This window comes from Megalops cyprinoides, chromosome 1 (assembly GCF_013368585.1).
Source record: "Megalops cyprinoides isolate fMegCyp1 chromosome 1, fMegCyp1.pri, whole genome shotgun sequence".
NCBI classification, from domain to species: Eukaryota; Metazoa; Chordata; class Actinopteri; order Elopiformes; family Megalopidae; genus Megalops; species Megalops cyprinoides.
Window position 1 is genome coordinate 36,026,710 of NC_050583.1, and position 20,992 is coordinate 36,047,701.

Here is a 20,992-nt window from a genome sequence, read left to right on the forward strand (position 1 = left end):
AGCTAAGACATCAAAAAAAAACAAAAACAAAGGCTGTGTTGGGTTTGAGAGGGGAGTCACAGAGCAAGGGTTTAAGAGGGATAGAGGAGAGAGGAAAGTTGTGAAAGCAGACAATCAGAACCAGAGAAGGTGAAGGCTCGGGTTCTTTTTGAGAAAGGGGGAGAAATGAAATACAGAGGGTAGCCAGGCGTGCAGTGCAGAGTTTCAGGGGCACACAGACCAAGTGAAGGTCACATTACACTGATACTGGGAGACAGAGGGGCTTTTAATAGAGCTCCTGTCCACCTGCCTGTCCCACCACTCACACACTCAGCTATTTTGGCAACATGTGTTGGGGGGCTGGCTGTGGAAAGGTTGAGTGTCAATGCTTAGCTAGCCCGTACTTTATGTTCTGCTGCCAGTATCTGCATGCGTGGGTGCCTTTGTGCCTGTGCTGTCCATGTTAGCACATGTGCATGGGTGTGCATGGACGTGCATGGGAGCGTTTGTATTTACTTATCTCACTTTTGTCATGGATACAAAGAATCTTTTGAGAGAAGTTCAGTGGAATGCATTCTGTAGTGTCATTTACCTTCTGGGCAAGGAGAATCAGTGGCTGAAAATGACAGAAAATATAATCTCCCTAATTTTCAGATTTGAAATTTTCAGATATTCATAAAACAACTTTTGGCTTTCAATCTGTGACCTTCCATCTTCACAGAAAAGAGTGCAACCTACAGTGTTGGGCAGCAAGCATGTCCATCTGTCTTAGTCCAGGGTGTGAAGTGACTTCAGACTGTATGATGGATTCCAGGCCAAATGTTGGGGGTCAGGAATACATTCGCACACACATGAGTGGAGTGAACATGTGTGCACACGCAGGCAGTATGTACATGTGTGCTGGCATACTCTCATCTCAGCTCTCCACCCTGTTTTACTGATCTCTCCTTCTTCACTCTTTCCTCAGTATTGAGGCACCCCCCCCCCACCCAATCCGAGTTAAATACAAACGTTGATGATAGCAAAAAGGCAAAAAGTATAGTTCGACTTTCTCTCACACAGCCCTCCCCCTGTCTCCTCTATCTCTCTCTCTCTTGCTCTCTCTCTCACTCACTCATTCTATTCTCTCTGTCCACACCCAATGGACTTAGGAACATCATAAGCATAGTCACAAACATTTGCCCGTGTCACTCACCCAAACTATCCCCCACCTTCTCATCTTACTCCCCTTTTTTCTGTTCTCTCTCTGTCCCATATTAGTCAGGTCCAAGCCTTGGTCACTGGGCAGTTAATGTTGGCTCTCCTACAAAGTATACAGTACTTTTTTCATACATCTAGAAACTACTGAACATTGGACGAAGAGGGAGGACTTTGAGTGTTTTTGTTTTATTTCCTGACAAAAAGAAGAGGAATTCTCCACAGGATTGTTTCTGTTGGATACATAAGGGTGTGTCAGAAGTCTGGGCTTTGTTTACATATTTTTTTTAAATCATCATACATACATTTTTAAATAAATATTTCCATAAAATTTGTCTCTCTGTCAGGACAATAACCCACAGGAGCTGTTTTTTTTGTTCCTGTGGATGTGCTAGAGCTTGGTGCTGCTGGTGGAGTTGGACTGCTGAGAGATTCTAGCTGTCACTTAGATCATTTTCCCACGCCTCAACACAATATGGCGGCTATAAAAACCTGTCTTATTGGCGTGATGCTGGTTCTTCTGTGCTCGTTCCAAACCCCCCTCACTCCAGGGGTCAGGGCCCAAGAGGACATTCATACTGAAGATGTCTCAGAAGATGACGGTGAGAGTGATCACGAGGAGGTAGCGGCTGGAGATGGTGATGATGATGCTGGTGAAGACGATGATGGTGACGATGGGGAGACTATAGGAACTGATGATGATGATAGTGATGATGGTGAGGAAGACAGTGATGATACTAATGAGGATGATCATGATGATATTGTTGAGGACAGTAATGAGGAAGCCGACGATGATGCTGATGATCATGATGGGGAGAGTAATGAAGAATCAGCCAATGATGGTGCTGCTGACGGTGATGATGATGGTGAAGATGATAGTGACCAGGAGGAGGACAGTAAAGAAGATGATGGGGATGATGATCATGAGGCAACAGATAACAATGACAGTGATGAAGATGATGACAACCAGGAGAGTGATGATGATGAGAGCAAAGATGATGAAGATGATGATGACGATGACAATGGTGAAGAAAATGATGACGCTGATGATGGTGGTGATGACAACAAAGAGGACGATGATGATGAGGAGGAAGAGGAGGCGGAGGATGACAATGAACCTGACACTAGTGAGGGTCATGATGACGATGGTGATGATGATGGTGACACCGATAATAACGATGAGGATGAGGATGATGATGATGACGACGGTGATGATGCTGCTGACCAGGAAAGTGATGGAGATGATGACGCTGATGATGATGATGACAGCAAAGAGGACGAAGGTAATTAAAGTTTGTCTCATTTAAATACAGCTTAAGAAAATCTATTTCATCACATTTCTGAGTAAACCCACCACCCTCCTAACTTCTCTGTACCTCTCTTTATCTTCCTTCCTACTCTTTCCCTGTCCTGAACATGGGGGAAAAACAGAGGAAAGGGAGACAAAGAGCTCAGCCATGTACGGCCATGCCCCTTTTTCTAACTGCCAGTCCCTCATCACATTATTTCCATCATAATCAATGGGGACATTTTTTCTTGAAACTTCATCACCTGCCCTAACCCAGTTGGCTGATCACTCTTATCAATCTTTTCATTTCTTTGCATTTTCTAACAATAAAATACCTACTAATTTGAAAACGCTCTTTGGAATTGAACTGTGGACGTCCATCATAATTTCCAAATACCTACAGGACTACAGTGGGTAACTGGACAAAGCTAATGATAACCTAAATGTTTTGAAGAAAACTAGTGGTGAGAAAGAGGGCGTGACTTGGATAAGGATTTTGCTAAGGGTGAAACACTGAGAGCTTAAATCATATCCATGAAATATACAATATCTCTGACTTTCTTTGCATCATAATTCATCTCTTTTTGTGTCAGTTTATACAGGTATATGTCACTGTTTGTTGTTTTTTTGTGTTAGGTCAAATATATAGTACAATGTGGTTATGCCCCAGCCGGTAAAGTCATATGTGTATATTTCTCCTATTGGTATATGTTTACACAACATAATCATATGAAATTAATTGTTAAAATCATTTTTGGCATCATAATTTATTTAATGAGAACAAATACAACAGTTCTCAAGTTTTCACCTATCATGTCCTGTGATTAGATCAAACATTATTACATTATTACATTAAGTATGTTAAATTGTTAAATTGATACATTCCAAGTGGGCAGAGTGCATTTATTGTTTTGCTGATAAAGCTAGTGGGAGGTTATGGTAGAAAATGGGGATAGAAAAAAAATTAACATTGCTACATCAGCTTTTGCTTGGAGAAATATGTTGGTGAATGATATTGGTTAATGATCATTATTAGATACAAGTATTATTTACACCACCCTTTTAAAATTGAATAGAATAACTTGAAAGCCTTGTGCTTGATATTATTTCTTTTTTGCTCGTGTGTGAAATTGTGTAGAAGCATGACATTATATGGGCATTAAAAACTACAATAGAAAATGCAAAATCCCCAGTTTGAAGAAAAAAAAAATTTTCACCTCCCTGCTAAGTAACAAATTACCATTGTGTAACAAATTGTGTAACAAATAATGCAATTCAATAGGTGCTCCTGAATCGAATAAAATAAGCTTATTACAGTGTTTGAGTCACCAGTAGTAGATAAAATGTGTGTGCATAGGTTTTTAATGACTGTGTGAGACAATGTTTCTGATTAGAGGATATAAATGTAGTATGCATATGTGATCACTGTACGCATGTGTGAGTAAATGGTTGTATATGTGTAACACAGGTAAGATATATTATCATATGGCTGGAGTCCGCTTAACTATGCAGAATTCTTAATGATAAAAATATCTTTGCTAACATATAGGCAGTTATAGCATGCATTTACCACTTCACTAGTGTGATTACAATTGACCCAACATGATAAAATATGATATTTTAGTTTCTTCCATGGTAAATTTGGAATTTCCTCTTTTTTGGGAAGTTCTAAAAGCAATTATTTGAAACCTGAATAGAAATTTTTCATTTCCATCTGTATGAATTCCCATCAGAATATTCCTTTATGCTATCAGTCTGCTTTTATTACTGTAACCCTGCGCTAAGCCTGTACAACCCAGCAGTTAAGAAAAAATGTACTCCACATGAACATGTCTATGCTAAGTACTCTTCTTTCATTTGACAGAAATGCAACAGAGAATGTTTTCACAGATTATGTAATTTCTTCCGCAGATCATGATGATCACGAAGGTGAAGATGATGAAGGTGAAGGTGAAGAGGATCACCCAGAAGAAGAAGCTGGTGAACACCATCGTGCTGGATCGCTGTGTGGCTACTGCTCCTTCTGTGAGGTACTGTCAACAGCCTGCTCCATTTTCCTCTCTCTAGAGTGTGGCCACATGCCAACTGTGTCTAGTGCTTTCAGTGTCCACATGCTGCAATTATCTTTTTTAATGATAACCTTAATCTTTATTACTGTAAATCATAATCACTGAGTGATTTACAGTGAGAGAGTGAATTGTGACCATTTGGAAAATATACAACTCTCGCTCTCTCTCCTGTCTCAGCACTGCAATGCCTGTGACAAGTGCCCTTGTCAGGAGGGAGACACGTCAGAAGACTGCACACACTGTGAAGTGAGTGTCTTTCTGCAAACAAAACTGATGGAAACAGATAAAACCTATAGACTGATAAGACATACAGGCTTATCCCCTCTCAGTAACCACAGCCACAAAGCCACAAAGTTGTGACCCAAGACTACCTTTCACAACAATTTCATTGTATATACTGAATGTCATAGGGAATTATGTGATGAACCTAAACTGGCTGACAGCTTATAAACACGTCTTAGTTGTCAGCTGAAATTGTCCCATATGAAAGATTGATTTGCCCATAATTCAGACTATACCACCTGCATTCTTTTATTTGCGCAATATTGTCTTGATTGATCTCTGGTTTGGTGAAATAAAAAGAAGACTGACAATTTGTCCTCATATCTGCAGTATTTAACATCACACACGCAGCAGTGTATGTGCAGCGGTGTTGGGCAGATGGTTTGGTTTTCACTCTGTATTGTCATTGTGTGGTCATTATGCTTCTTTCTCTCCATTTCCCTAGATGTGCAGTTACTGCTACATCTGTCCTCTACTATGTGATACTGTTTGCCAACCAGGTAAAATAATTAAATATTAAAATAATAATCTAGTAATCTAGATCTAGTAATTACAACAAAGTTGATGCAAAAGGGTGCAATTGTAAGATGAAAGATACTATAAAAATGTCTCAGACCTTAAACTCACAAAGTATTTTTTTCCAGGTGGCTTTATTGATGTACTAACAGGATCAATCTACAAGTAAGAAAGTACTAGGTTATTTTAATATGCAATTTATAATCCCTTCATTTGTAACGAAGAAATTTATGTTGATACGATCTTGCGGCGATTGATTCTTTTTCTCCTGCTCACCTTCTAGGACAATAGCTGACGTCTTTGAATAACCTGGACCCCCATCGCCACCATGTGGCCATGGCAGGAGCTGCAACAAAGGGAATACCATTATTACAGTACATCCTTTTCAGCTATTTTGACCACAACAATACTTCATTTTTCCATTACATTTCGATCTAATAACATGACACAAATACAGACTGTCAAACAAAAATTGCAATTACATGTCTGAATGAGTTATTTATTTATTGTTTAAAACAGGGTTTTGAGGAGCCAGTCTCATTAACAAAACATACAGCTGTGATTATGAATGTGAATTTTTAATCACAGTATTGATATGGCTGCTTTTGCAGAATAAAAAATTTGGGAAATACTAAACATTTTTTTTGACCATGCTTTATTTTCCCTCGTATCTCAGGTCTCATACTTGGAGTAGCAATGACATAATTACAAATGTGTCACAACAATAATCAAATGCCTTGAACTATCCAGAGCTAAGAATCAAATTAAACTTTAATGCACATACATAACACTGTATTCTCTTATATAAAAGCCATAACCTCTGCTTTAATCAATGGAACATACAAAACATTGACAATGTGACTAGATGAAAAATATAAATTAATATTAACACCAACACACATATATTGTATTGACATGTTATACTATAATGTTAATAGCATTGCACAGAACATATCCAGGCTCTTCACAAATAAAACATTTTAACAAAGAAAACATGACAATCACATTTATCACAATCATACCCTTAAGTAATCTTTAAAACAAAAACTGACAAAACAAATGTGCACCAGTATTCTATGTACTTGAAGTTCAAAGGAAGCTTCTGGTACTATACAGACTCATCTGAAGGCCTGTTTCCCTGTGGTACCAAAGGAGGGAATACACAGAAGAGATTTATTAGTAGTAAAAGCATTGTCTTGGTTAAGATCAGAGAGCTCTCACAGGATTGCAGGCTAATGGTCAGTGACCTCTACAAGATAGGAGAAAGTGTAGCAGGTGTAGACTGTGTTGTGTATTTGACTAGATTTCACGTAGGTCAGCAAGCGAGCAAGTTTCGAACCGGAGTTCTTGCTGTTTATTGGCAACCCCTTACGGCCAGCGTCATTGCCAGTTCAGCTAAAGGCAATTTGCCCCTAGTTTATCGGCAACAACGCTAGTTAACCAGGTCTCAGGGAGTGACGTAACCGCTGTAACCACTCGGCTACCTGTCACCCGCTATTCCACAGGCTTTACGCAGGGCTCACACGAACTACTCACTTCAGCTCTGCCACAAAAGCAATAAAAGAATTCACCAAAAGCTGAACCTACCACTTTTCATTTCCCGTTGTCTAAAAAAATGAAGGATGTTTGTAAAGGGCTAACCCTGCCAGATAGACGACGCAAATGTCTCTTGCCACCATTGACAGTGGGACAAGTGGTTTGAAAGGCAACTGTAAATGCAGAGGCAGCAGTTGGAGATCTTAAAAACAAATTGACATCTTCTCGATAAAAGGTTTACAATCCAACGTTGTATGTAGAAATGTTTCATTCATGGTTTGGTTACAAATAAGCCTCTTCTAGAGGCAGCACACATTGATACATTACATTTGAAGGACAACAGGAGGCATGAATCCTAGTCAAATAGAATGAAAATCTAGGCTTTTGGACATTCTTATCAGCATCAGGTTTGGCACTAAAATGCTGAGAACTTATACCTGCCGTAAAATATAACTTAGCTGAACATCATGCATATCTCAGCATTTTTTCTGCTGTCTCATCTGTTAACACTGCTCCCTTACAAATAAAATTCAAACATCTTAAAATAAGCCAAAGAAGCTATTCTCTACTTTTTGTCTCTCTCCCACCTCCATCTCCTTCTACCCTCACTGATAAGGATTTTGCATTCCACAAGTACCTCAACCTTGGACTAGGCTGTGGTCCAAAATTACAGATCAGTCTCTCTCCTCTCCTTTCTCTCAAAGACACAAATGCAGTTTGTATTCACCCAGCTATCGCACTCCCTGGCACAATATGACATAGCTGATGTGAACCAATCTGGATTTAAAGCAGGTCAATGGAAACTGTTCTCTCAGTACATAACCTACACAACTCTGCCAAAGCTGGTTCCAGATTCCGTTTTCCTAATTTTCCATGATCTGTCTGCCACATTAAACACAGTTGACTATCAGGTCTTCTTGGCTACCATAGCCAAAGTGAGAATTTCAGGCACTGCCCACAAGCATTTCTCATCTTACCTTTCTGAACATTTCTACCAGTTAACACTGCATTATCCTGTCTCAAAGGCTTACAGGCCTTTCCCCAGCAGTACCCCAGGAATCTGTTTTTGTAAATCTTCTCTCAATAAAATCCCAGGGTCTGGTCAGTTTCCTCTATCAGCTCCTCTCCCAACAGACAAAACACAGCTCTCTTCACACACTGACAAGCCTATTGCGTCACACATTAAGACATTCCTCAATTATAAATAAAACTGGATGGTAAACAAGTATCTCAAATTTAATCTCTCTAAAACCCCTAAAAGCACTGGTAAATGACTGGTCGCAGTGAATACATTTGCTGTTGCAAATGCTTGGTGGTCAGACATTTTTGCCAACAGAAGCTTGAGGTGGTACATGGTCTACAGCTGAAAATGGCTAGTAACAACTGGCTTTCGAGTTATGGAATCATATTAATCTTGAACGGGTGTCGAGAAACGGAATAAGGCCGTGGATTATGGTTTAAAATGGCACATAATTTGACTTCAGGCCTGAATTCCGTTATGTATCTTAGTTGTTTAGTAAATAAGTAGCTACTAAACACGTCCGTTTACCCGTGGTGGTCGGCATTATAGGACTGACAATAATATGATATTGCTGCCGCCAGTGGCTACAGAAGTGATGAGTATATCTGTTGGTTGACAGTCAATTTACTCACCTACAGTCAAAACCGATATGCCCATCCGTAAAACGGAACCTTAAATCGTAGTTTCACGTAACTTAAGACCAAAAAAGGTGACGGACCACTGTCCATTCGAGAGGAAATAAGTCTAGTTAGCTACCGTTAGCTAGCCAGCCCTAAATAATATTGTAGAAAGGAGGACGACTTAGCGTCATCTCTCACTACAGGTAACAATCAGGTCTGTAAAATATAATGAAAAGTCAAGTACGGCTGGCTATAATGTAAACTCCATGCAAATAAAGCGAAAAGTAGTGTCTAGTTTGCTTTCTGGCAATAAGCAGAATACACAACGGGTTTGAGTGTTTGAGCTTGACTTTGCGTCAAAGAAGCTAGCCAATATAGCTTCTCTAAATTTAGATGGCAGAGAGAATTATTTTACCGCTTGTACATTGTACAAATAAGTGCATGAGCACATTAAGCTCCATATTGGATTCTTTGCTAGTCAGCTACTTAGCTAGCTAGTTGGCTGGTTTGCTTGTGTTGTTAAGTAACAATTAGCCTAGCTAGCTTATGTTATTAGAGGCGAAGCTTTACCCTGGTTTCTGCTGATGTATAGTAGTTAACTGGATACTCGTATGTTTCAGGTAACTAAGGTCGACGATGTTTGTTTATTCTTTTGTAATTTTACAGTAGTTGTTCAACCATCACATATTACATCAGACGATCCTGATAATTTTGTTGTTGTTTTTCTTTCTTTTTAAATAACATTAAAGATTAATGTTTAATGTAGGAGCTACTGTATTGAACCGTGTATCCAGTAAAGACGTCGTCTTGGTAGAGCAAAACAATGTGGCGAATCATATTTGTTTTACTATATTCAAAGTTTCTTGTATATCTAAGTTTATCCTCTTGACTATTCTGACAGTGGGAGAGAACTGAAGACGTTTTCCAAGAAATATTTAAAAATGGAACTAGTTCACATTAAAGAGGAGCCATTTGAATGTGAATTGGGATCGGAAGCAGAAAAACAATTTGAAAGTGATTGCAGACTGGTTTCAGATGAAAGCAAACTGCAGTACAATGGAGTAGAATACCAGCAAAACAAGATGCTTGGATTTATATCCAAGCCAACAGTTTCTTTTTCAAAGGAAAGTTTTCTTGATTTAGCAGATCAGTTGGATGAAGATGATGAAAGAGGAAATGACTGGAAGAGCAAGATGCGCGCAAAGGATTCATTGCGATCGGTCAAAAAGGGATGCTTTGAGGAGAAGAGTCAGGTTCAGCACAATAACTGTGGAGCTACTTTGAACACAGATGGTAACAGTAATGCTGACTTTAACCAGCACAATGGCTATGTCAATATTAAGGAGAATGGTAACCTAAAGACTGACTTAAATGCAGTCTGTTTTAAGAAGACACTTACCAGTGACAGTAACATTAGCTTCGAAAAGAGTGTTAAATTGAACTCTCCTGCTGAAATTAATTTGATCTTGAACAGAGTCATTACCTCTGAAAACCCAAACCCGAAACGAAACACAGACACTGACTCTGAAACTGCTGTGGAGAGTGTAGACAATTCCATGGTGGACAATTTGCAAATTATTACAGTTCAAATAAAAGAGGAGGAATATAACTATGGATTTGAAGGGGAAGGAGAAATGGAGGGAGAAGATTTAGCTGGGAACAAGAGAGAAGACAGGAAAACTATTCTCCCCTCTGTCCCTAAATATGGACGAAGAGACAAGGCCTATCCATGTTTGGAGTGTGGTAAAGTTTTTGATAGATCGTATAATTTGAAACAGCATAGTAGGGTCCACACAGGAGAGAAACCATACAGCTGTTCACTCTGTCTGAAAACATTCACCCAGTTAGGGTCTCTGAATAAGCATAAGCATAGCCACAGTGGTGACAAACCATTTCTCTGTCCCATATGTCTGAAGACCTTTGCCAATGCATATAGTTTCAAAAGGCACCAGCAAATCCATTCTGGAGAGAGACAATGCTACCTTTGCACCATCTGTGGGAAGAGTGTCAGTACAGAGGGGAGTCTAAAAAAGCATCAGAAGATTCACACAGAGAAGCCATTTTTTTGTACCTCATGTGGGATGAGCTTCAGCCAATCAGAGGACCTTGAGAAACACCGACAGGATCATAAAGGAGGCGGGCTGTATTACTGCCATCAGTGCAATAAGAGCTTCAATCAGGAAGGTGTGAAATCACACCTGTGCATCTCCCACACTGGCCAATCCCAATGTGGAGACAGTCGGTGTAATGATACCTACTTGAAAGGTCACCTTAAGGATCAATTTGAGGAGGCAGAGAGAGGGGAGAGGTAAGAAATCAGATTGTGCACATAAGCTGGAGTAGAAAATCTGGGCTACTTTGCATATACAAAAATAAATTGTCTTTTTACATTGATTTCACATGGGAATTGCATGCGCGTATGTGTGTTTCTTTTTCTGTTTATGTAGCTGTAATCACATCGCCTTAGTTATGGTTAATCCTCAAACTCAGTCACTGTACATTGTATTGTATACATTTGTGTTTTGTATATTCAGTGCATGGAGTCTACCTTAACATGTTTTCCTGTGTTCAATTTAAGCAGTACGGCAAATGAAGAACAGCATGGAGAGACAGGAAGAAACTCACCATCTACGGTTCTCTCTGTTAAGATCAAAGAGGAAGAAATGGGAATAGAGGTTCATTTGGAACAGGAAAAATTGTTTGAAATGGAAATTTCTGATCTGGGGGAGAGCACAAAATGCAAAAAAACTACTCAAATACTTGTTTCAGATGAATCTGGAAAGAACCTGTCTGTGGTAACTTGTCAGACTCACAAAACCACCCCCCATCTGGCATTGAAATGCCAGTCACAGCAAAGTCATTGTAATCTCAATTCATCATCTCACTGCTCTCTCTCTCCGCCCTCAGAGAAATCTTGTGCTGATCTCCCTTCCTCCGTAACGCTCTCTTCTTCTCACTCCTCTTCCCATTCACCAGTGCATGCACGTCTCTCAGTGCAAACCACTTCCCTTTCCCCTCCACCCTCTCCACCTCCCCCTCTCAATACAGTAACGTCTTCCCTGTGCTCCCCTGCCAAAATACATATGCCCCCCACACTTCCTTCCATAAAAGCCAGTCCACTCGCTACAACTGCCCGATCCTTCCCCCAGCCTCCATCTCATCCACCAAAGCCGCACCCTTGCCCAACTTGTCCAAAAACATTCTCCTGTGTAAAAAACCTACGTAAGCACTTGAGAATACACTCTGGGCGTGGGGTGTTTACCTGCCCCACCTGTCCACTCAGCTTCCTAGCTGAGGGAAACCTCATTACACATATGAGGGTGCATACAGGTGAACGCCCTTTCTTGTGTAAAAATTGCCCAAAAACATTTATGAGGAAATCTGACTTAAAAACCCACTCAAAACTGCACTCAGGTCAGAACCTTTTCACGTGCACTTACTGTGCTAAGTTTTACACTTCCAATAATGACTTGAAAAGACATCTGCTTGTTCACACGGGGGAGAAACCATACAGCTGCCCCAGCTGCTCCAAGAGGTTTCGACAGTGGGGTCATGTTAAGGTCCACATGCGTGTACACACTGGAGAGAGACCATACTGCTGCTCACAGTGTGGAAAGAGTTTCAGCACTGGATCCAGCCTGAAGCTGCACCAGCGCATTCACACAGGGGAGAAGCCATACTGCTGCACCCAGTGCAACCGGCTTTTTACCAGACTATCCCACCTGAGATTACACTTGCATACGCATACCAGATGGGAAGGAAGGGACAAAGGGACAGTTGTAACAACACCATCAATGGGGAAGGAGTGAATCACATATAAAACAAACTTTTAAACTGTTGTTTAAAATGTATTGTGCTTCTGGGGTTCAGTCCAAGAACCACATTCCATTTAGAAATATCTTTCAGTCAGCAGTTGAGTAATGCCAGATGATGGCAATGAAGCCAGTCTTTAATCCAATTATTTATTCCAGTGGAGTACATAAGAATGACATTAAAGCAAGAAAACCCTATGGATCTCAATAACCATGCTGGACCAGACTTGGTATTTGACATAGCATTAAACTCCTTTACAGTGTTTATAATATTATACTGTATTGTAGTGAGGCATACCACCTCTATACTGTAAAGTTGTATCATTACTCTAGCCACGGTTGTATTAATGGTTTGTCTCCATATACAATAAGAAGATGACTAAAAATAAGTAAGACTGATTGTAGAAACTGTTTAATTTGAATAAATCTAATATTAAAACTTTGAAACTGAGTGCCACTACTGTGCAAGTAATTTACAGGGTACGACCATAAGGATAAATGCAAGGAGCAAAGGCTGCACAGCATCAGTGTCAAACAGGGGTCATAGATGTTGTTTGTGTTTCATCCATCTGGGTAGAGTGTGTTTGGGAAATAAGTCAGAGCCTAAATGAATTGCTTTCCTTTCCACATCCAAAACCAACTGGTCTATTACTGAATTTTATTGTGGCAAACCAGGCATCAAGACAACTTCTTGATTCAATGATTTTGATGGTGTAATTAAAATGGAATTCATAGGTTTATTAACTGTCTTCAACCAGCTGACAAGGCCAATAAAATTTTGTGAATGTGGAATTTTGCAGAAGTATCAACTCTTTTTGTATCAAAAATAAAACAAAAGGGATCCATGTATCCTGAATTTATCCATACTGTTTAGGTGAGTTTTGGGTTCAGTCATCAGGTTTTTCCAGAGAGACAGGGAAAACATGACATCCTTAAAGATGTCATGTTTCAGCTGTGTTAAGGAATTGAAGTGGGAGTTTTTTATGTTTAGAAGTAACTGGTTTGTTAATTGCTTTGCCTCTTGTACCCTATACTTAGGGAAAGCGTGTGGGGCAGTTAGTGACTGGAAGAAAGGTTGAATGAGCTGGCATGTCCACCTGTGTTGAAGAAAACAGTTGGTGGTGTCACCTCTGCAAGTGGTGCTTTTGTCTATGAGAACATAAAAGCTTTTGCCTGGTGAAGTTCACTTTGCATAGTATAGTATTTACCATATTTTGTTGATGAAAGACATTGAGAAAATCCCTGTTTTCCAAAAAATGCTGTCCATGGAGAAGAGGGTGTATTAACATCTCCATAAATCCGGTCATGCATTTGTGCAGGTGTAATAAAGGAGATGTCCAGATAGTCTAGCCTCCCAGACACCTTTGGAATGTAGCCTCTTCTGTTTGGAGGAGCTCTGTCTGTGAAATACTACCTGTCACACTTACTGTCTCACTCGGTGATTGTGCCTTGTACATGTACTTAAAAGGAAACATGAAACACATAAGTATTATTATGAAACTTCACCAACCCTTTAAACTGAAGTAAAATCTAAATTTCCTTTTGACATCATTTGAATCTTTTTTCTTTGAAAAAACATTGACATCACCAAAGAAACTCAACCATGTGCCACAGAGGTTTGTTGCACTAAAGAATCTGAGAATTAGCAGGTATGTCTCCATGTCATCAAAAGTTATTCATGGCCCATGCAATTCATTGCAACATTGTAATATAAATACACAGTATAGTTCTTCTGTAACAGCACAGCTCCCAAACAAAAGTTCGTCTCTGTAATATTTCATCTTCATAATAGCAGCAATGCTATTATAGTGTACCTATGCACACTGAATGACTCTTGAAACCGATATAAAGATATTGTCAATTTAATATTATTTGTGATATGTACAAGGTAAATTGATTTTTGATATGACTGGTGCACCAAATACAGTAGTGCAGTAAGTCTTGCTTGATTCTGTTTACCTTCGTTACACTAAAAAAACTTTGTTAATGCAGCGGTTCTATGCCTGACATAATGCTGAACAATACCTCGGAAAGAGACTAAGCATAACTTGAATACACTTATGTTGCCCTTGGCAGCGAAGGGTTAAAATCATGAGCCCCTTATGACAATGCTGCAAAACTGAGCTGTCTGAACAGAATATAGTCAGCATGACGGCATGCATGTGAGCAGCAATTCAGCTTCTTCACATACAGTGAGCTTGTTTCATAGAATGCAATTCTAATTAAAATACAAAGTAAGATACGACCACCCTTTCTGACACTATTTTGAATGTAAGACATATAGCCAGGAAGCATTATGAGGTTGTGTACAACTGAGAACAAAACCATTCTGAAGACAAATTCTTATCAATGGTTTCATGACAGAGACTGTGTCCCAGACCTATTTATTATGTATAAAGTGCCTGGCAGATACATTCAGTCGGAGGACTTTTTAGAATTACCTTTCACTTGGCAAACAGTCCACAGCTGGTACAGAGTAAACTGACTTACAGTACAGTACAGTAATGAACACAAAAGCGGCAGACTCCTGTGGCCTTTAAGGACATCCCTCTCACCCATTTATCCACCAGATGGCACACTGAATCCACAGGTAAATGAAAGACTTTTAAATATGGCCAGCTATTGCAATTGTATTGTGTTGCCATATTGCAGCATAACAAACTGTCCACTTATGGGATTAAGTAGAAAGATTGGGACAGGAGTCTTTTATGCCAGGTGAGATGTCAAAAGTGTGGTAAGGTGTTGCCCCACCCACCTTTTGAAGGGCAGGATTGCAACTTCTGCAGTGGTTATATTCTGTCCTAGTACGTCAGAGGGTGCAGGTGTGTAACACTCTGAGACAAAGTGGAGTTATCTCTTGCATGCCTTGATTGCCTTCTCTATTAAAAGAATAGAGATCAGCATCTTGCTATTTAAAACAAAACTACATTGTTATATTTTACAAGAAATAAATAAAACAAACATGCAATACTTAGAAAACATGTCTTTATTAAGATCTGAATGAGGACATAATGTCAGTTAGCCACTGTCATTCTTTAAAAAAACACATCCCTCCTGTCTTACTTTTGATTTAAAGTATGGATATTACCCTGTGCTCTTTTCATTCCCTCTTTCTCATTCTATTCCTTCCTGTGGAGAAAACACAGTTTATAAAGCAACAAAATTCTCCTCTTTCCCCCATATCTCTAATATAGAAAATTTAAACTTTCTCTCTTCCTCTTTGCCTCTCGCTGTGTCTTCCTGGGCACTGTTGTCCCACAATCCCTTCATCGAGGTGAATCTGGGAACATTTAGTGTTTGCTTCTTTGATTCTGAATTTACAATTGGTGTTAAACTCTAACAGTTGTAACAGCGTGCTTAGTGACATAAATACAACCCCAAACCCTGTTCTCATCATGGCTGAAATAGTACAGTAGAAATGTTTGGCAAATTGTGGTAAACCATAGCATATTCAATAAATACGGATGTGTGAAGAAAGTTGTTTAAATTAATGCTATGTGACACAGAATGGTTTTGTGACCAAAGTGTTATAAAGCATAGAGAAGGTTTTCCCCTACAAGAAATGCACTATATTAATATAACAATGTGAAAGCATGCCATTGTTATAGTTCAGGGTTACAATTAGTGTTTCCTGAGAAATTTGGATTTCACATAAAATAAAAAAAACATCAAACAAAATATAACATGAATGTATCACAAGAAGTGGGAATACACAAGGTTGATAGTACTATCAACAAATCATAGTAGTACTAGATAGTACTAATCATGCTGTACTGTAAAATGATTAGAATTAAGTATAGTCATGCAATTACTTTAACAGTTGAGGGTTTATCGTACCTACTTTTTATATCTGAATTATAAAATTGTCAAAAGCACATGGATATTCTTCAATTGACCAATATTTATCACAATTACAAAAAAGTGTCAAATTAATGTAGCGTCATGTAACAGTGGAAATGATTTAAACAATAAAATTGTAATGTTTACCATAATTTACAAGCATTTCAATATTTTCAGTGAGAAAATGAAAACCTTGTCCTTGGTTCCTTCCCCCCATCCTCACCCCCAAACAACAACCCCAAACCTGCCTTGCCCTCATTTGAAATCATCAGAGCTCATCATGTCTCTTGGTGAGGTCTTCTCCATAATTGGTTGCTTGGCTTCCAACAAACATGTTCCAATTGGCCAAAATCTCCTTCTTGGTAATTTTTTCATCCTGCACGACCAACCATTGCACAGAGAGAAGCAGGGGAAGCAGTCCCACCAACCATCATTCATCAGCCCACGATCAATATTTTGAAAGAGGGAGAGAGATGATTATAGGTAATTAGAATAATGATACCTCAGAACCATCAGTCAATTAAATACCACCTAAGACAATTTACAGACATCTCAATTAAATTGTAAAGTTGCCATTATGCTTTCAATTTGTATATGATTCATTGCAGGTCATGTGCTATCCCAAGCAATCGGTTAATTGTTTCATGCCATTTTACATTTAATCTGAAATTTTATTTGATTTCTGCACCATAAGTTTTGGTTTGGCGGTCATTCTCATCATGCTGATAAAACTGAATGTGAAAGCTTGAGAGAGAAGGCAGCACACAGATAAACAAGTACCGTACAAGCTGAAATACAAGATGGTTTTTGTTTACCCCCAGACAACACATTTTAAATGTGAAAATCAAAAATGCTAAATGGCGAGCAGTTGTATCAAAAGGCAAAGCAACGGCAGTGGTCTGTGTTCACAATACTAAAACGAACAGTGGTCATTCACTATCCCTCCAGCAATTAAATTATCAACTGTAGTTTTTTCCTCCATTAATTGCTGCATTTGTCATTATTTTGGCTTGATACAGCGCATAATTACAGCTTTTAAAAATTTGTTTCACTGAAAAAAGAGGGTCATCATATAATCAGTGCCACCTTGTATTTGGGCCAATATGGTATTTGTTTCACTTCCCAAGCCTAAAGACAGAGACATGTAGGCGAATCGGGTAAAGAGTATGTGTACCTTGTCTAAGTCTGTTTCATGAATCAGATGTTTAGCTTCATTGTCCACATGGTCAACCTCTCCTGGGAGGATCCACTGGGCCACCTCACTAGCATCTAACGTCCCGTCCTATGACAGAAAAGGAGGTTCGAGTAGAGGTGAGGGAGGGAAATTCTGTGACTGGCTAAATAATACACAGTATATCAAGATTAGCAGTGAAATAGAGGAGGGGCAGCTTTATTCAGTAGTATATTCACAACAGTATCAGTGAAAGTGGAAAGAGCAATTACATAAGGGCACCTAAGGGCAAGTATATTAGATATAGAAAGAATATTGCTAACTGGTACTTCCCTAAAAGCTTACCTCAGCAGTACCTTCTTTATGAATTTAAAATGGTTATTCCTCTCCTGTAGTTAAGGAATGTATTTATAAGGAGTCCATGTTTACAAACTTTTAATTTGTTTTAACAACTAAAGAGTGGAAGCTCACTTGAATCCATTCATGGTTTTGTATCCTACTTTAGACAATCTACCCCTCATATAAATCCCTCCTTCTCTGTCTGGATTGAAATTACATTTCCTAATGGTGTTGTTATTACTCATCACTTACCACTGAAATACAGGAAAACAGACATGAATGGGTTACCTGAAATGTAAATAGTCTTCATATGCTAATCTGGTTTGTATCTTATCATGTGGGATTTAATGAATTTATGACTGAATTTATATCAATATGCCAGACTTGTGCTAACAGGCAGCAGTGCGTTCACGGAATTGTAGGCAGACATTACATTACATTTGCCTAGGAGACACACTTAACCAGAGTGACTGTTACAGTGTATGTACAAATATATTTTATGCAATTCATATAGCTGGAGATTTACTGAAGCAATCTGGATAAGGACCCTGCTCATGGACACAACAGCAGTGCCCCACCCACTTGCTTTTCTGTATGTCTTCCTACCACACTGTACAGCAAGGCATCTATCCCATTTTAAACTGTGCTAAAACTACCCTTGAACAAGTATGTTATGACCATACTCATATACTACTGCACAAATTATGTACCTTGTTTACGTCTCTGAACTCAGAAAAGTGTTTTCTCTCTGTTTGTACCCAGTCCGGCTCACTCTCTCCTTTCTCTGGAGTGAACATGTCACCTAAGAGAGAGGGAAAGGTTTTCATGGTGAATTACATTATGGCATTTTTGAGTTGGATTTAGAAAAGGGTAGGAAGAAAGAGAGCTGTGTCTTGCCTATGTACTCTTCCAGATTGATCAGCCCATCCCCATTCTTGTCAATGTCCTCTATTGTTTCCTGAAGAATGGAGAGATAATTTAATGAAAGCATTCCCGCTGATTTAGGAATGTGGCTGCTCTGCACATCTTTCTGTGCCAATGAGGACGAACCTTAACATGCAGCCAGTATGTACGTGTAACATCATCCTTTCAGTCTCACTCACCGCCACAACCACCCTCTTCATGTGATCAAACTCTTCAGGGTGCAGGAAGGCTGTGAACTCCTCCTTTGTTGCTTTACCATCACCGTTACCATCAGCAGACTTGAATCTCCTCTCATCCCTGGTCAACATGGCTTTGTAGCTGGCCTTGTCATCAACGTCATCAAACTCCTCATCTGAAACATGCAGGGTTTGTACAATTAATCCATATGTTTAACCTGCACTCTAACCTGCACTGAAGACAACTAGGGGGTCGTAAATCTCAAAGTGCAAAGAAGATGTGGGGCAGTAATCAGTAATGTAACATTTTCTCCCCCACTACTATCTGCTCCCAGTCTCTCTCACCTCTGCAATTCTCCTGTCCCCTCCCACCCTTGTGCCTCTTCTCCTGCCCTCTTTTACATGTGCTCACCCAAGTAGTAGCCATAGGTTGTGTTCTTGTACTCTTCCCAGGAGACCTGATCATCCTTGTCCTGGTCATACTCCTTCCAGTGCTTATTCACATTCTCCTCAATGTACCTCCTCTGTCTGTGTTTGATCCACTGGTACAACTCTCCATGGCTGACGTAACCATCGCTGTCTGTGTCGATGCGATCCACTATCTTCCTGCCAGAGAACAAAGGAGGAAGATAAATAATACGTACATACACACAGTTAAGAAACTACAATGCATTTACACACTGGGACTGTGAGGGGTGTGAGGTGTAAGTGTGTAGCATTTATGCTCTGGTTGAGCCTTGCTGTGCAGTAACTAAGACTGTGCTTAAACACAGCGAGAGAGTGAGAGTGAATGTTCAGGAGGTATTATTGTCTGAATCTCTCTCATCAACAGATCTCTCCTCTATGATCTTTATTTCAATTACATTTTGTTACTTTCAATGGATTTGTACAGAAGCACAGATGCACCTGAGCACAGGGTGCACCATGGGAACATCGGGAGAGCAGTGCAGTTTTACCCCAGTCTTTCTTTGCTTTCCTCAGGAGTTAGCTGGTCAAACGTCTTGGCCTCTTCTTTCCCGAGAAAAGCCTCATGGTCGTACTGGTAGCCATGTGTGTCATCATGTACGTGGTCACTCAGGTCACTGTGGTGATGAACACGTTTCTCTTGTGTGGGCACAGCAACCGTCATAGCCAGGCAGAGTGACATTATACATAGTAACTGCAGCAGCATCATAATTGCCGTCCTGAAAAAACAAACTACGAAGTAGAATTTACAACAGAGTGAATCAGTGCAATGTCAAAGATGCATTAATAAAATTGATCGTGAGTTCCTCATTTAGACACGTACCAGTAGGAGAACACATAAATACTCTGTGATTCGGGTTTGATATTAAAATCAATACACTATATTTATGTATTACTTTCTAAATTGACTTTTAAACCATACTTGCTTAATTGCTTAATGTTGTATGAACAGTGCATTCAACATATTTTACTTTTTGTTTTGTTTCATTTATTCCGATGTGAACCAAATTAAGTGGCCCTCATAATTTATTACAGTGAACTGCATAAAGAAATCCACTCAATTCAATGTAATGTGGTTTGATAGTACAATACAGTCTGTTTTCACGCTTTAGTTACGTCTTAATTTTCTTTTCAGAGACGAGCAAATGCCATGAAAAACTAGTTTTTAGTCTGGCAGTTCTGTTGTGCGTACATTCTGTAAATTCATTTAGCAACAGGACATTTTCAGAATAGAAAAAAAAAAACACTTACCAACTTCACCTCAGACACGTACAAACTTTTAGAAGTCTCACCCTCCTTCACGGAACGCGCTGGCAAGAATTTCTCTTTAAATCTTACTGTACGGAAGGTGGTGCAGTTACCAGTGCAAGTGACCAGTCGCAAACAAGATGGGAGACATTACAGCCAATGACGGCAAAGAAGGAGGAAGAACAGAGCAAGGCAGAGGACGCGATTGGGTTTGAAACGCCACGTTGACACGGGGACGAGCAAGGAGTAACGCCGGCACCGTGGGCGCGCATGAAACAATGTAGGAAAACGGATTAGATTATCGATCAATTAAAAGCAAACGACTGGTCACCTGCTCTGACCTGTATTTATGCCATGTACAATGAAAAAGAGTTATAGAACACTGGGTAGGTGGGTTTATTTGAGGATAATCTAAGTTTGAATAAGTAGCACAATTAGTTAACTGTAGATAACTGTATCGCTAAAGATCGTATTAATAAAACTAATGAAAAATGGATGGCATGCCAAAA

At 39.5% G+C, this 20,992-nt stretch overlaps 3 protein-coding genes across 7 annotated transcripts; 2 read left to right on the forward strand and 1 right to left on the reverse strand.

Annotated features, from left to right (window-relative positions):
* The first annotated feature begins 1,509 nt into the window (after positions 1-1,509).
* On the forward strand, positions 1,510-5,782 carry LOC118791811 (serine-aspartate repeat-containing protein C-like). The gene is made up of 6 exons (XM_036549278.1): positions 1,510-2,459; positions 4,376-4,494; positions 4,711-4,779; positions 5,261-5,315; positions 5,460-5,496; positions 5,615-5,782. Exons 1-6 carry the CDS (start codon positions 1,652-1,654, stop codon positions 5,637-5,639), a joined length of 1,113 nt encoding a protein of 370 aa, XP_036405171.1. The 5' UTR covers positions 1,510-1,651; the 3' UTR covers positions 5,640-5,782.
* A 2,851-nt stretch (positions 5,783-8,633) lies between these two features.
* On the forward strand, positions 8,634-12,652 carry LOC118789567 (zinc finger protein 420-like). 4 transcript variants are annotated; one of them, XM_036546049.1, is made up of 3 exons: positions 8,634-8,722; positions 9,410-10,816; positions 11,087-12,652. In XM_036546049.1, the coding sequence occupies exons 2-3, from the start codon at positions 9,450-9,452 to the stop codon at positions 12,315-12,317; spliced, it is 2,598 nt and encodes an 865-aa protein (XP_036401942.1). In that variant the 5' UTR covers positions 8,634-8,722; positions 9,410-9,449; the 3' UTR covers positions 12,318-12,652. The 4 variants fall into 4 exon arrangements, with proteins under 4 accessions (XP_036401942.1, XP_036401965.1, XP_036401950.1 ...); XM_036546072.1 differs by having other exon boundaries at positions 11,090-12,652; XM_036546057.1 differs by having other exon boundaries at positions 8,644-8,711.
* A 3,720-nt stretch (positions 12,653-16,372) lies between these two features.
* On the reverse strand, positions 16,373-20,584 carry LOC118789785 (reticulocalbin-1-like). Of its 2 annotated transcripts, none has more exons than XM_036546417.1 (8): positions 20,487-20,584; positions 19,727-19,954; positions 19,183-19,376; positions 18,774-18,946; positions 18,568-18,628; positions 18,381-18,472; positions 17,335-17,442; positions 16,373-16,536 (listed from the first exon to the last, which is right to left on the reverse strand). In XM_036546417.1, the coding sequence occupies exons 2-8, from the start codon at positions 19,942-19,944 to the stop codon at positions 16,429-16,431; spliced, it is 954 nt and encodes a 317-aa protein (XP_036402310.1). In that variant the 5' UTR covers positions 19,945-19,954; positions 20,487-20,584; the 3' UTR covers positions 16,373-16,428. The 2 variants fall into 2 exon arrangements, with proteins under 2 accessions (XP_036402310.1, XP_036402299.1); XM_036546406.1 differs by having other exon boundaries at positions 19,727-19,967.
* Positions 20,585-20,992: the final 408 nt, after the last annotated feature.